The following is a 13,239-nucleotide window of genomic DNA, read 5'->3' on the forward strand; positions in this document are numbered from 1 at the left end:
TGTTTGTTGTGTGTAGAGGAGTGTCTGAATTGAAAGAGATCAGTTGTCTTCAGCTGCTCAAGTTAAAGTTATTTATTTACCCTTATGCAAATGAGGGACCCAAACAGCACCTGTTCTGAAACGGTGTTAAACGTCGAGGGCATCTGCTAACACACACACACTATAGAAGTGCCTCAAGAGTGTGTGTTTGTCCACTTGTTGTTTGCCTTGAGCCTTCAGGAATGTGCGAGGATCCGACAGAAACACCGGAGCATTTGCATTCCTCCGCGCTGCAGGAATGTGCACAGAAAGACCCTTTATTTGCTGCGCTCCTCCTCCTCCCACGGCTTTTCTTCCTTTTATCCCTCTTTCTCTCTCGCTTTTTCAGTCCGTGGGATGTTTCCTCCCCCGCTCCGCTCCCATAAAGGTCACTCCGCCCGCTCTCTTATCTCTGGCCCCGCCTCCACAGCTTACGACGCGCTCTGATTGGGCTGCAGCGAGTAGCTCCGCCCACTGCTCCTCAAGCAATCCAGTGTCTCCAGAACCCCACCCTCTGTTCCTGTCTGTGCGATCACCGTACGCAAACACACACACACACACAGACTTGAAGGAGACTGAATCACACACACACACACGCCCGCACGGTTTGTTCTGTCGGCTGGGTGTGTTTCGCGTGTTTGCTGTGGATCTAGAGATGCAGTGAGAGATGGTGCATCAGGACAGCTGCTCCTATCAGGTAGACCAGAGCTGTTATTACTGTTATATTATTTAACCATAAGATCAAATGGAGAGTTTGAATCAGGGAAATCTCGTGTGTGTGTGTGTGTGTGTGTGTGTGTGTGTGTGTGTGTGTGTGTGTGTGTGTGTGTCCTCCATAATGTCTGTAATCAAAGTCAGTTCTCTCTTTTTGAGATGTATTTTGAAAAAGGGGACTCATGTTAGTCTGGTTTGATCTCTGTTTACTCATATGGCCAAAATGCATATGTATGTGTGCGCGTATATGTGTGTGTGTATTTAAATATGGATGTTTTTGTATATTTTGATATATATAATACACAAAAAAAATGGCCAGATATAGACTGAAAAAGGTCTTGCATGCAGAACTGTTGCAAACAATTTATTTGTGTTGAATTTAAACAAACAAATTTAATTTAATAATGTTCAACTTAATTTGTTTGTTTAAATTCGGCCCAAATAAGTTGTTTACAACAGTTAACATAAAAAAAAAAATTTGAGTAAATCCAAGACATCATCTTTGAATAATTTTTTTCCGTGTAGTCTATTTGCTTTAATATTTTTAGCAATAAATTTACATAAATGTGTTTTCTACAAACACATTTTTTTATATATTTTTATATATAAATTATATATATTTATTATATAAATTATATATAAAATATATATTTTAATATATAAATATATATTATTTTAATATAAGTTATATATATATATATATATATATATATATATATATATATATATATATATATATTTATTTATATATATAATCTGTGTTTCAATATATATATTGCCATATATTCTGCATATATTTCAATCCAAGAATATATATTCATGTGTATAACATTAAGAAAATATAATTGAGTTCACCCCATTTTGAAAATGAATATTTTCCTCCATTTCTCAGTGAATATAGGCAATGTATTTTGGTGCATTTAAACAAAACAGATTTATTAAACAGATACATTTATTAAAATTATATTTTAATCAGAAACATATTTAGAAACTGAAAGAAAATACAATTAAATTCAAGCAAAATATTGCAAAAATAAAATTACAACCCACAAAATGTCAACCGAATTAAAATAAAATGTTTTGCTTTCCTTGATTTTTTCCTCTTTTTACAATTTGTCAAAATTTTAATACAAAAATTTGTGTTTAATTTTTTTCTGTAACATATAAATGTGGCTGCACTAGTTTTTGAACTCTTATCGTAAGTTATTTTGTTAGATAAGCTCCAGATTTGGCTTCAGTACTGATTAATCTAATGTAGATTTAAATTCAGAATTATTCGCCCCCCTGTTTATTTTTTTTTCCTTGTTTTCTGTTTAGCTGAGAGCAGATTTTCTTCAACATATTTCTAATCATAATAGTTTTAATAACTCATCTCTAATAAATGATTTATCTTTGCCATGATGACAGCACATAATATTAGACTAGATATTCTTCAAGACACTAGTGTTCAGCTTAAAGTGACATTTAAAGGCTTCACTAGGGTAATTAGGGTAACTAGGCAGGTTATACTATAATGATGGTTTGTTCTGTAGACTATCGAAAACAAATATATAGTCTAAATGGGCTAATATTTTTGTCTTTAAAATGGTGTTTAAAAAATTAAAAACTGCTTTTATTCTAGCCGAAATTCAACAAATAAGACTTTCTCCAGAAGAAAAAATATTATCAGACACACTGTGAACATTTCCTGAATCTGCTCAACATCATTTGGGAAATATTTTAAAAAGAGAAAAAAATTAAAGGGGGGCGAATAATTCTGTATATCTATGTACATTAAGGTTGTTTTAGTAAACAAAAACTATTCGTCAAAAAACATTTTCGTTAACTAAAAAAAACATAATAAACAAAAGTAAAAACCTAAACCTAACAGCTGTTAATGACAACAGTAAAATGAGCCTATTTCCCCTCCAAAAGTGGGCTGTTCCTTAAAAAAAACTCAATTTCAGTCTGAAAACAGTGGCTCAGTGGTTAGCACTGTGGCCTCACAGCAAGAAGGTCACTGGTTTGAGTCCCGGCTGGGTCAGTTGGTGTTTCTGTGTGGAGTTTGCATGTTCTCCCCGTGTTGGTGTGGGTTTCCTCCGGGTGCTCTGGTTTCCCCCACAGTCCAAACACTTGCACTACAGGGGAATTGGGTTAGCTAAATTGGGGGCAGTGTATGTGTGTGTATGGGTGTTTCCCAGTGTGGAATAGTTGGCGGTTCATTCTGCTGTGGCAACCTCTGAAATAGAGACTACGCTGAAGGAGAACGAATGAGTGCTGCAAATCTTCTTCCTCTTCACAAAACCATGCTGGATTCAGAGAGAGGGAGAGATGCGTGTAACATGATGGTTGACTTTCCACAGGAAACCACAGCAGACTGTTCACAGATTTATTTTAGGAGAGAGCGAGCTTTGAGAACAGGAGGTTTACAAGGAAAGAGAGCGTGTGTGAAGTTCACTACTTGAATAATTTATGATGGAATAAACCAATGCGTCTATTCAGCAAAGATGGTTGATAATCATCGGGGGGGGGGTCGCTTCACCTAATTAACACTTGATCCTCCTGGTGGAAATCTGAACGAGATGTATGGCAGGTCAGCCCTTTAAATAGTGTAAAATAGTGGGTAATATTAAAATACAAATACTACACAGTCAGAAATAAAGGTACTAAATCTGTCACTGGGTTGGAACGTTTTCAAAAGGTGCATTTTTGTTCCTAACAGGGTAGGGTTGCACCAGCTGATCGTACTGAACTATAAAAAAATAATAATCTTGGCGAAATTAAAGTGAAATGTTCAGTTTCAGAGGGGCCTAAATTAAACTGTTTTCCCATGTTGTGCCAGTCAGTTACAATTTAATTACAGTTTTTCTAGTTTGCTTTGACCTGGTTAAAGAAGCTAGGTTCCTCTTCATTTTCATTATCACTATCCCAGCAGAGCAGAGGACCACTCTTGCACATGTGTAAACCCTTTCTCATTGGGTTGACACATTTTCCCCACCATTTTTCCATACAATTAACACAGATGTCATTCAAGCAGTCCAAACTCCATTGTTTTAGTTTTAGTAACAGAATCCATCTATTCCTAACTATTAAAAACTACCAACATCAGTATGAAATCACTGAAGCACCGGTTTGACACTCCTTCACACAAATCTTCAATTAGCCATCATTCTGCAAACCTTATATAAACGATGGGAGGTCTGTGTTGTTCTGTGCCAGCATTGATGGAGGAGGTCAGTATGGCCATGTCCTATACTCCCAATAGTTTTGACTGTATATTAGTTTACATGTGTTTTCTCTAATATTTACAGTATTTTATTACTTTTGTCTGTTTTTTTATGTACAGTATTTCAGTTTTCAGCCACAGTTTGAAAAATGTCATGAATTCAATATATATTCAATCAAAGCACATCTTATTCTTGATGCAACTCTTTGCAAAAAGGCGAATTTGACAGCCCAAATAGAGACAGCAAATGCCATTGGCTATAAGCTACAATGGCAAGCAATGGTGGTGCATTTTGAGTTCTGTATTTTGTATTTTGTTGGGCATTGTGTAATGATTAATTGAAAGAGCTCATATACTTGTTTGCAAGTTGTGTTGTTTGAAGGTAAAACGAAATGTTTTGACATGATATGTGCCTTTTGCAAGCAAAATGTGTCACTTTGACCATGAGTGCTGCTGTTTAGGCCTGTGTGTTAACCGTTTTGAAAATGTGGAGTTTCAGTTGACAACTGCATCCAAGCAATCGAGAAAAACTGTAATTTAATCAAATAATGTGAAAGAGCAGGACAGGCGTTTACAAATTCGCAACATTTACCTCGGTGGAACAAACTCGGGTGAAAGTGTGAGACACTTCAGAAACTCGCGAGAAAGGAGATGTCTGCTTATTTATGCCACTCTGTCTGATAAAATATTTTAAAACACCTTGAAGGGTAGCTGTTCCATGCGAGGAGGCCGCGCAGAAGCTGGATCTGATCTGTCTGATGACCGAGACAGGTTCCCCGGCTCAGGTGCTGATAATGAGACTGCGGTATTTGTCTCTAGTTTTAGGCCTTTTGGCAAATATCTCTATTAAGTTTTGCTGTTTTAAAGAGCGTTTACTCATTTTAACCTTGTTTTAAAACAATACCTATCTGAATGGTGATTTTTAGGTGCATAAAATCCACCAGTATAACTAAAGCCAGTAGATTTCTTTACCCATCTCCCACCATGCAAGTAGGCCTACATCAGGGGTCGGCAACCCGCGGCTCTAGAGCCGCATGCAGCTCTTTAGCGCCGCCCCAGTGGCTCCCTGGAGTTTTTTTTAAAAAATGTTTGAAAACGGAAAAAGATGGGGGAGGTAAATATATTTTTGTTTTAATATGGTTTCTATAGGAGGACAAACAATCTTAACGTTTTCCAATGCTGTAAAAGTGTGTAGAATATTTATTTTCAACATTTCTGTCAACGAAGATTTGCGTCATAGCCTGCGACACACGGAATAGGCAGGTGGCTGTTGTAAACTATCCGGCGGCTGTGTGATGCGCCATGGAGCGTAAGCTGTCTTTGCCAAAGATGTACAGCGGGGCACGCTCTCTCATTTTCCCTTCCTGAGAGAATTCAAAGAAGCCCATCCCGATCACTCACTCAACAGTGATTATTTACAAGGTGCGATCGTTGATATGCAAACTGCATTTGGGAGCAGATTTTGCGAGTGGCGAAAGGAAAAAACGAGACTGTCTTGTCACACACCCCTGGAGAATGACCCTTCCTTGTTGAGCACATTCCCAGTAAGGGGCACGTTATGCACGTTCATTTTGATGTTGTTTTTTGGAATCCTCAAAATAAAAAAACATCAAAAATCTGATTTCTTTACTACATTTCTTTAATTTCATCAAAGCAAAACATGATGCAATAACATTGTAATGAAGTTAAACTTGAACATTAAGCATAATGCATTAATATTGTAATGAAGTTAAACTTGATAATTAAGCATAATGCATTAATATTGTAATGAAGTTAAACTTGATAATTAAGCATAATGCATTAATATTGTAATGAAGTTAAACTTGATAATTAAGCATAATGCATTAATATTGTAATGAAGTTAAACTTGATAATTAAGCATAATGCATTAATATTGTAATGAAGTTAAACTTGATAATTAAGCATAATGCATTAATATTGTAATGAAGTTAAACTTGATAATTAAGCATAATGCATTAATATTGTAATGAAGTTAAACTTGATAATTAAGCATAATGCATTAATATTGTAATGAAGTTAAACTTGATAATTAAGCATAATGCATTAATATTGTAATGAAGTTAAACTTGATAATTAAGCATAATGCATTAATATTGTAATGAAGTTAAACTTGATAATTAAGCATAATGCATTAATATTGTAATGAAGTTAAACTTGATAATTAAGCATAATGCATTAATATTGTAATGAAGTTAAACTTGATAATTAAGCATAATGCATTAATATTGTAATGAAGTTAAACTTGATAATTAAGCATAATTCATTAATATTGTAATGAAGTTAAACTTGATAATTAAGCATAATGCATTAATATTGTAATGAAGTTAAACTTGATAATTAAGCATAATGCATTAATATTGTAATGAAATTAAACTTGATAATTAAGCATAATGCATTAATATTGTAATGAAGTTAAACTTGATAATTAAGCATAATGCATTAATATTGTAATGAAGTTAAACTTGATAATTAAGCATAATGCATTAATATTGTAATGAAGTTAAACTTGATAATTAAGCATAATTCATTAATATTGTAATGAAGTTAAACTTGATAATTAAGCATAATGCATTAATATTGTAATGAAGTTAAACTTGATAATTAAGCATAATTCATTAATATTGTAATGAAGTTAAACTTGATAATTAAGCATAATGCATTAATATTGTAATGAAGTTAAACTTGATAATTAAGCATAATGCATTAATATTGTAATGAAGTTAAACTTGATAATTAAGCATAATTCATTAATATTGTAATGAAGTTAAACTTGATAATTAAGCATAATTCATTAATATTGTAATGAAGTTAAACTTGATAATTAAGCATAATTCATTAATATTGTAATGAAGTTAAACTTGATAATTAAGCATAATGCATTAATATTGTAATGAAGTTAAACTTGATAATTAAGCATAATGCATTAATATTGTAATGAAGTTAAACTTGAACATTAAACATAATGCATTAATATACTGTAATTAAGTTAAACTTGAGACGGCATTGTACAACAGAGTAGTCACGTGGCGCGTCATTCTCTACAGGATGCACTGCAGGGGAAAAAAACATTTAATCATTAAGGCTCAGTGTGTATTTGTAGCCAACTAAATCATTTTTATAGTAGGCTAATATAGCTAATATAAATACATACAGCATGTGTTGCCTTCATTATAAGGCTTATATAAGGCTTCTAATTTTTTGCGGCTCCAGACATATTTGTTTTTGTTTTTTTTGGTCCAGTATGGCTCTTTCAACATGGCTCTTTGCCGACCCCTGGCCTACATACACACTTTAAAACACACACCTTCATTTGTTGTCATTCTTTCGTGCTTTATCAATATATCGTAGTGTGTGCTGTTTAATAACCAATCTAAATTATGTAATAAAAAAATTAAAAAGCTGCATTAATTCGCGCCCTCTCATGGTACGCACTGTGCGTACAGCCGTACACCTGCAGGCGCCACTGTTCCTTAGACACGTATTTCTGTCGCGCGTTGTGTGCACTGTAATCCACACGGGAGTCCAGCTGCACTCTCATAGCGGGAAAATGAAAACAAAACAACAAAACCCTACTAAAAAACTGCTTAAACCAGCCTAGGCTGGTTGACCAGGCTGGTTTTAGAGGGGTTTTGGCCATTTCTCTCTATTCAGGGCGGCAGAATAGAGAGCGCGGTGTCCAGCTTGCTCCGGCCCTGCCGTCAGCTCATCATCACAGTGCTTCAGTATTATTATTTTTCTATTATTATAACCTCCAGAACTGTCTTGAGCATCTGTCTGCCCTCCCAAACAGCGTCTCACGCCTCCAAAAGCCACCGCATTCACCATGTTCACTGCGTTTTGTCTTCATCTCCTGAGGCGCAGCTCATTTATTAGAGAAGAACTAAGACCAGTGGCAAATCCCAACACACTCAACTGCACTACTGACTGAGATCTGCTCCAGTTTACCAGGAAGAGATGACTGTGCTCTCTTTAGTCTCTCATTGGATGGAAACGCTGCTTTATTCACTAAGGTTTTATCCAATATTACAGTTTCGCATTAGCATCTTTGAATGGAGACAGAGCGACTTGCAGTGATGTGCATGAGGAAGTGGAAAAGAAAGCATTTTTCTGTCTTATATTGTAGTGCAGATCAGCAGCAGACAGCAGGAGGAGCTGAACCCAGATCAGATAAAACTGAATCACAAACATGAAGGAAATGAGGGAGAGACAGAGCGCTGATAATGAAGAGAAAGAGAGAGAGAGAGAGAGAGAGAGAGTTATTGATGTAGAGATCAGACAGCAGAAATGAGACTCAATAACAGCGCAGGTGAGGAGCAGAGAGAGGAAATGATGCATGTGTGTGTGTGTGTGTGTGTTGTGTGTTGGGGACGGGGCCCAATCCTCCAGGGGCCCCTCCATTAGGCTGGTATCCAGGCAACCGTCCGCATGGAGACGACTGGTGCCGGCCTGTCTGTGTCTCCGCCTGAACACACACGTTATTTACACCTCACTGTACCCTGCACAGCCTCACACACACACACATGTAGAAACAAAACAATAATCATGGTATCAGCCTTCATATAAATAAAAAATAACAGTAAATTATAAACATGCACTGCAGTTTTATTAAAGAAGTTTATTGTAAATATTTAATATATGGCGGCACGGTGGCGCTGTGGGTAGCACAATCGCCTCACGGGGTCATTCATTCATATTCTTTTCGGCTTAGTCCCTTCATTAATCAGGGGTCGCCACAGCGTAATGAACCACCAACTATTTCAGCATATGTTTTACACAGTGGATGTCCTTCCAGCTGCAACCCATCACTGGGAAACACCCATACACTCTCATTCACACATACACTATGGCCAATTTAGTTGATCAATTCCCCTATAGCGCATGTGTTTGAACTGTGGGGGCAACCAGAGCACTCGGAGAAAACCCACGCCAACACAGGGAGAACATGCAAACTCCACACAGAATCACCAACTGACCCAGCCGAGACTCGAGCCAGCAACCTTCTTGCTGTGAGGCCACTGTGTCACAGTGCCACCCCAATTCTGATTGTTACTGTTGTTTTATTGACCCACGTAAACATTCACAGCAGTGTGTGTGTGTGTGTGTGTGTGTGTGTGTGTGTGTGTGTGTGTGTGTGTGTGTGTGTGTGTGTGTGTGCATGTGTTATATTGGGCTCAGGTGGGCGGATGTGGCTGGTAAGTCAGTTCAAATCACCCATAATCCTCTGGGCTCAGCAGTGAATGGAGCTTCCTGTGCTCTGATCCAGCAGACAAAACACTACAACAGATAATGAGCAGGAAACGTGTTTGTGTGTGTGTGTGTGTGTGTGTGTGTGTGTATGTGTGTGTGTGCGTGCGTGTGTTTGTGTGTGTGTGTGTGTGTGTGTGTGTGTGTGTGTGTGTGTGTGTGTGTGTGTGTGTGTGTGTTTGTGTGCGCTGCCCTTTGCTGGTGTGTGTGTGTGTCTGTGTGTGTGTGTGTGTATGTATGTGTGTGTGTGTGTGTGTGCGCTGCCCTTTGCTGGTGTGTGTGTGTGTTTGTGTGACAGTGCGTGTGTGTATGTGCTGCCCTCTGCTGGTGTGTGTGTGTGTGTGTGTGTGTGTGTGTGTGTGTGTGTGTGCGCATGCTGCCCTTATATGTGTTTAGATTATGCGTGTGAAGTTTTGCTGTTTTGTGTGTGTGTGTGTGTGTGTGTGTGTGCAGCCCTCTGCTGGTGTGTTTGTGTGTGTGTGTGTGTCTGTGTGTGTATATCTGCTGCCCTCTGCTGGTGTGTGTGTGTGTGTGTGTGTGTGTGTGTGTGTGTGTGTGTGTGTGTGTGTGTGTGTGTGTGTGTGTGTGTGCGTCTGCTGCCCTCTGCTGGTTTGTGTGTATGGGTGAATGTGATGCCTTTTGGTGTGTGTGTGTCTGTGTGTGTGTGTGTGTGTGTGTGTGTGTGTGTGTGTGTGTGTGTGTGTGCACATATGTGTCAGTTCCCTTATCTTGTGTGTGTGTGTGTGTGTGTGCTGCCCTTTGCTGGTGTGTGTGTGTGTGTGTGTGCTGCCCTCTGCTGGTGTTTGTGTGTGTGTGTGTTTCTGCTGCCCTCTGCTGGTTTGTGTGTGTATAGGTGCGTATGTGATGCCTTTTGGAGATGTGTGTGTATGTCTGCTTCTCTTTGGTGTGTGTGTGTGTGTGTGTGTGTGTGTGTGTGTGTGTGTGTGTGCGTGCACATAAGTGTCAGTTCCCTTATCTTGTGTGCGTGTGTGTGTGTGTGTGTGTGTGTGTGTGTGTGTGTGTGTAGTGAGTGTCTTCAGATCATGTTTGTGAAGGTTTGCTCTGTTGTGTGTGTGTGTGTGCTGCCCTCTACTGGTTCATGTGTGTGTATAACTGCTTCCCTCTATGTGTGTGTGCGTGTGTCTGCTGCCTTTATCTGGTGTAAGTGTGTATCTCTTGCCCTCTCCCTGGTGTGTGTGCGCGGGTAAGCATGTGTGTGTGCAGCACATCTACTCATGTCAGTTGTGTGTGTGTTTCAGGCCCAGAAGAATGAGCGCGAGTCTATCCGGCAGAAGTTGGCTCTGGGCAGTTTCTTTGACGATGGTCCGGGGATCTACAGCAGCTGCAGCAAGAGCGGCAAACCCAGCCTCTCCTCACGGTCAGTGTGTGTGTGTGTGTGTAACATGATGTAACATCTAATGTAAACATGAGAAAAGTACACAAGAGACGTGAGTATTACACTGTGAAAATCCCTCCAGCTTACACACTACCTGACAGAAGTCTTGTTGTGGATCTCGGTTGTAAGAGCAGCAATAATAACTGGTCTTCTAGTTGATCGTGTGTTAAAGTGGCAGAAGGTGGATTTCTCTGCTGAATCATCTGCTGATCTGCATCATCACCAATACTGCAGAAGACCTACTGGAACCAGCATGGACTCAAGATTCTCACAGAAATCAGTCAAGTTTGGTGAAGGAGACATCATGGTTTGGGGTTCATCATGCGAGAGATCTGCAGAGTGGATGATCAACATCAACAGCCTGAGGGATCAAGACATCTGTGCTGCCCATTACATTACAAACCACAGGAGAGGGACAATTCTCCAGCAGGATAGCGCTCCTTCTCATACTTCAGCCTCCACATCAAAGCTCCTGAAAGCAGAGAAGGTCAAGCTGCTCCAGGATTGGCCAGCCCAGTCACCAGACATGCACATTATTGAGCATGATGAAGGAGGAGGCGTTGAAGATGAATCTAAAGAGTCTTGATGAACTCGGGGAGTCCTGCTGAAGGCTTTCTTCTTCATCCCAGATGACTTTATTAATCAGTGATGTGAGTCATGTCAGAGATGTATGGATGCAGTCCTCCAAGCTCATGATGGAGTCAGACACAATATTGATTCTGTCTCCACTGCAGCAGGACTTTATATTCTATACTGGACATTATTCCTGTTCAGTGATGAGAGTTTAGTCTGAGCAGAGTCAGACCGCACTGTCCTCATCAAATCATTAATAATCAAGGCATGATCAGATTTTATTGAGCTCAAATAAGCAAAATCTAGAGGCCTTTACCTTTCATAGAGACACTTCTGACACCAAATGATCAACTAGAAGACAAATGATTATTTGTGTCCCTAAAACTTGGATAGGCGACAAGACTTTTATCAGGTAGTGTAAAAGACAAATTTGATTTTATCATTATGACTAGGTACTTATATTAAATTGACTGGGTTAAACCCTCCGATACATACCTGTCAACCCTCCCATTTCTCCTGGGATTCTCTCGTATTTCTCTAGTCTTTCTCTGAAGGGTGGCAAATAAACATTAAAGAGGCGATCCTCCCTATACACATACCGCAGAACCACCAGGGGCCGCCCTTGCTCTTAAATGTGAATCTGTTCTTCTGTTCTGTGCTTTCGTTTTGTTTAGGCAGGAAAACACTTTGAAATAAATGTAAAAACGGCGGGATTCATTTCCTTTTCATTACAGGTGCATGTACATGTGCAATCCTCAAAACATGTAGCGGTGCGTGACTGTCAGCAGATGCCCTCCATAGGGATAGATAGACTGTTTCCCAAACAGATTCTGTATTTGTGATTTGAAGCAGAGGGAAAGTCTGGGTTTTGCGTGCATGTTTGAACAGACGTATACACATAATTAATATTAATAACATCTAAAGATGTTGATCTTGGTGCTTTTTTTTTCAAACACAACTAATTTCATCCTAAATGAGCATAAAAAGTTAGAGAAGCAGTGGAATGCTTTCGTTATAACGTTATATGTGTGCATTTTTAAAGTGACTCTCTTTTATTTAATGTAATCAAACGAAAAAAATCTAAATAAATCTTTCATCCATTGCTCTTTAATCAGAATGTGTGAGTTATACAGTGAAGAAAAGATTAATGAGATTTGATAGCTTGATTCTATTTCATTTTAATAGATATATTAAAATATAATTTTAATAAGCTGAACTGTTTGCTGCTAATGTACAGTTGAAGTCAGAATTATTCGCCCCCTTTTGATTTTGATTTTCTTTTTTAAATATTTCCCAAATGATGTTTAACAGAGCAAGGAAATTTTCACAGTGTGTCTGATAATATTTTTTCTTCTGGAGAAAGTCTTATTTGTTTTATTTTGGCTAGAATAAAAGCAGTTATTAATTTTTTAAAAACTATTTTGGGACAAAATAAGCTATTTTTTTTTCCGATAATCTACAGAACAGACCATCGTTATACAATAACTTGCCTAATTACCCTAACCTGCCTAGTTCACCTTATTAACCAAGTTAAGCCTTTACTTTAAGCTGTATAGAAGTGTCTTGAAAAATATCAAGTAAAATATTATTTACTGTCATCATGACAAAGATAAAATAAATCAGTTTTTAGAAATAAGTTTTTAAAACTATTATGCTTAGAAATGTGCTGAAACAATCTTCCCTCCATTAAACAGAAATCGGGGAAAAAATAAACAGGGGCGCTAATAATTCAGGGCGGCTAATAATTCTGACTTCAACTAAATACTATTTATTTTTTATTTTGTAATTATTAATAATAAAACATATTACTGGTCATCTAACTGTTTATTTACAATGAAACAGCTTCAAATGAACATATTTAATAATTTGGGGATTTTGGAATTGTGCCTTCGTAAAATTACGAGTACGCTCCGTTTTCCTTTACGTTTTTATAATTACAGATGCGTGAATTTTTATTTACGCACAAAATATTTATGACAGTGATTTTATTCCATTCTAAGGATGTAGAAAAAGATTGTACTTTATAAGTGCTCATAAACCGTTCATATCGAACTAATAGGCATGTTAT

General features: G+C 37.9%; 1 protein-coding gene across 1 annotated transcript in view; it reads left to right on the plus strand.

The window, feature by feature from the left end:
- Positions 1–606: 606 nt before the first annotated feature.
- schip1 (schwannomin interacting protein 1) overlaps positions 607–13,239 on the plus strand; it is a gene marked incomplete at its 3' end in the record, with an annotated part of 37,161 nt that continues 24,528 nt past the window's right edge. The window contains 2 exon segments of the mRNA NM_001017906.1: positions 607–715; positions 10,462–10,580. Of these exon segments, the coding sequence (NP_001017906.1) occupies positions 686–715; positions 10,462–10,580 (149 nt within the window). The 5' untranslated portion in view covers positions 607–685.

Source organism: Danio rerio, chromosome 15 (genome assembly GCF_052040795.2).
Source record: "Danio rerio strain M-AB ecotype USA chromosome 15, GRCz13ab, whole genome shotgun sequence".
Taxonomy (NCBI): domain Eukaryota; kingdom Metazoa; phylum Chordata; class Actinopteri; order Cypriniformes; family Danionidae; genus Danio; species Danio rerio.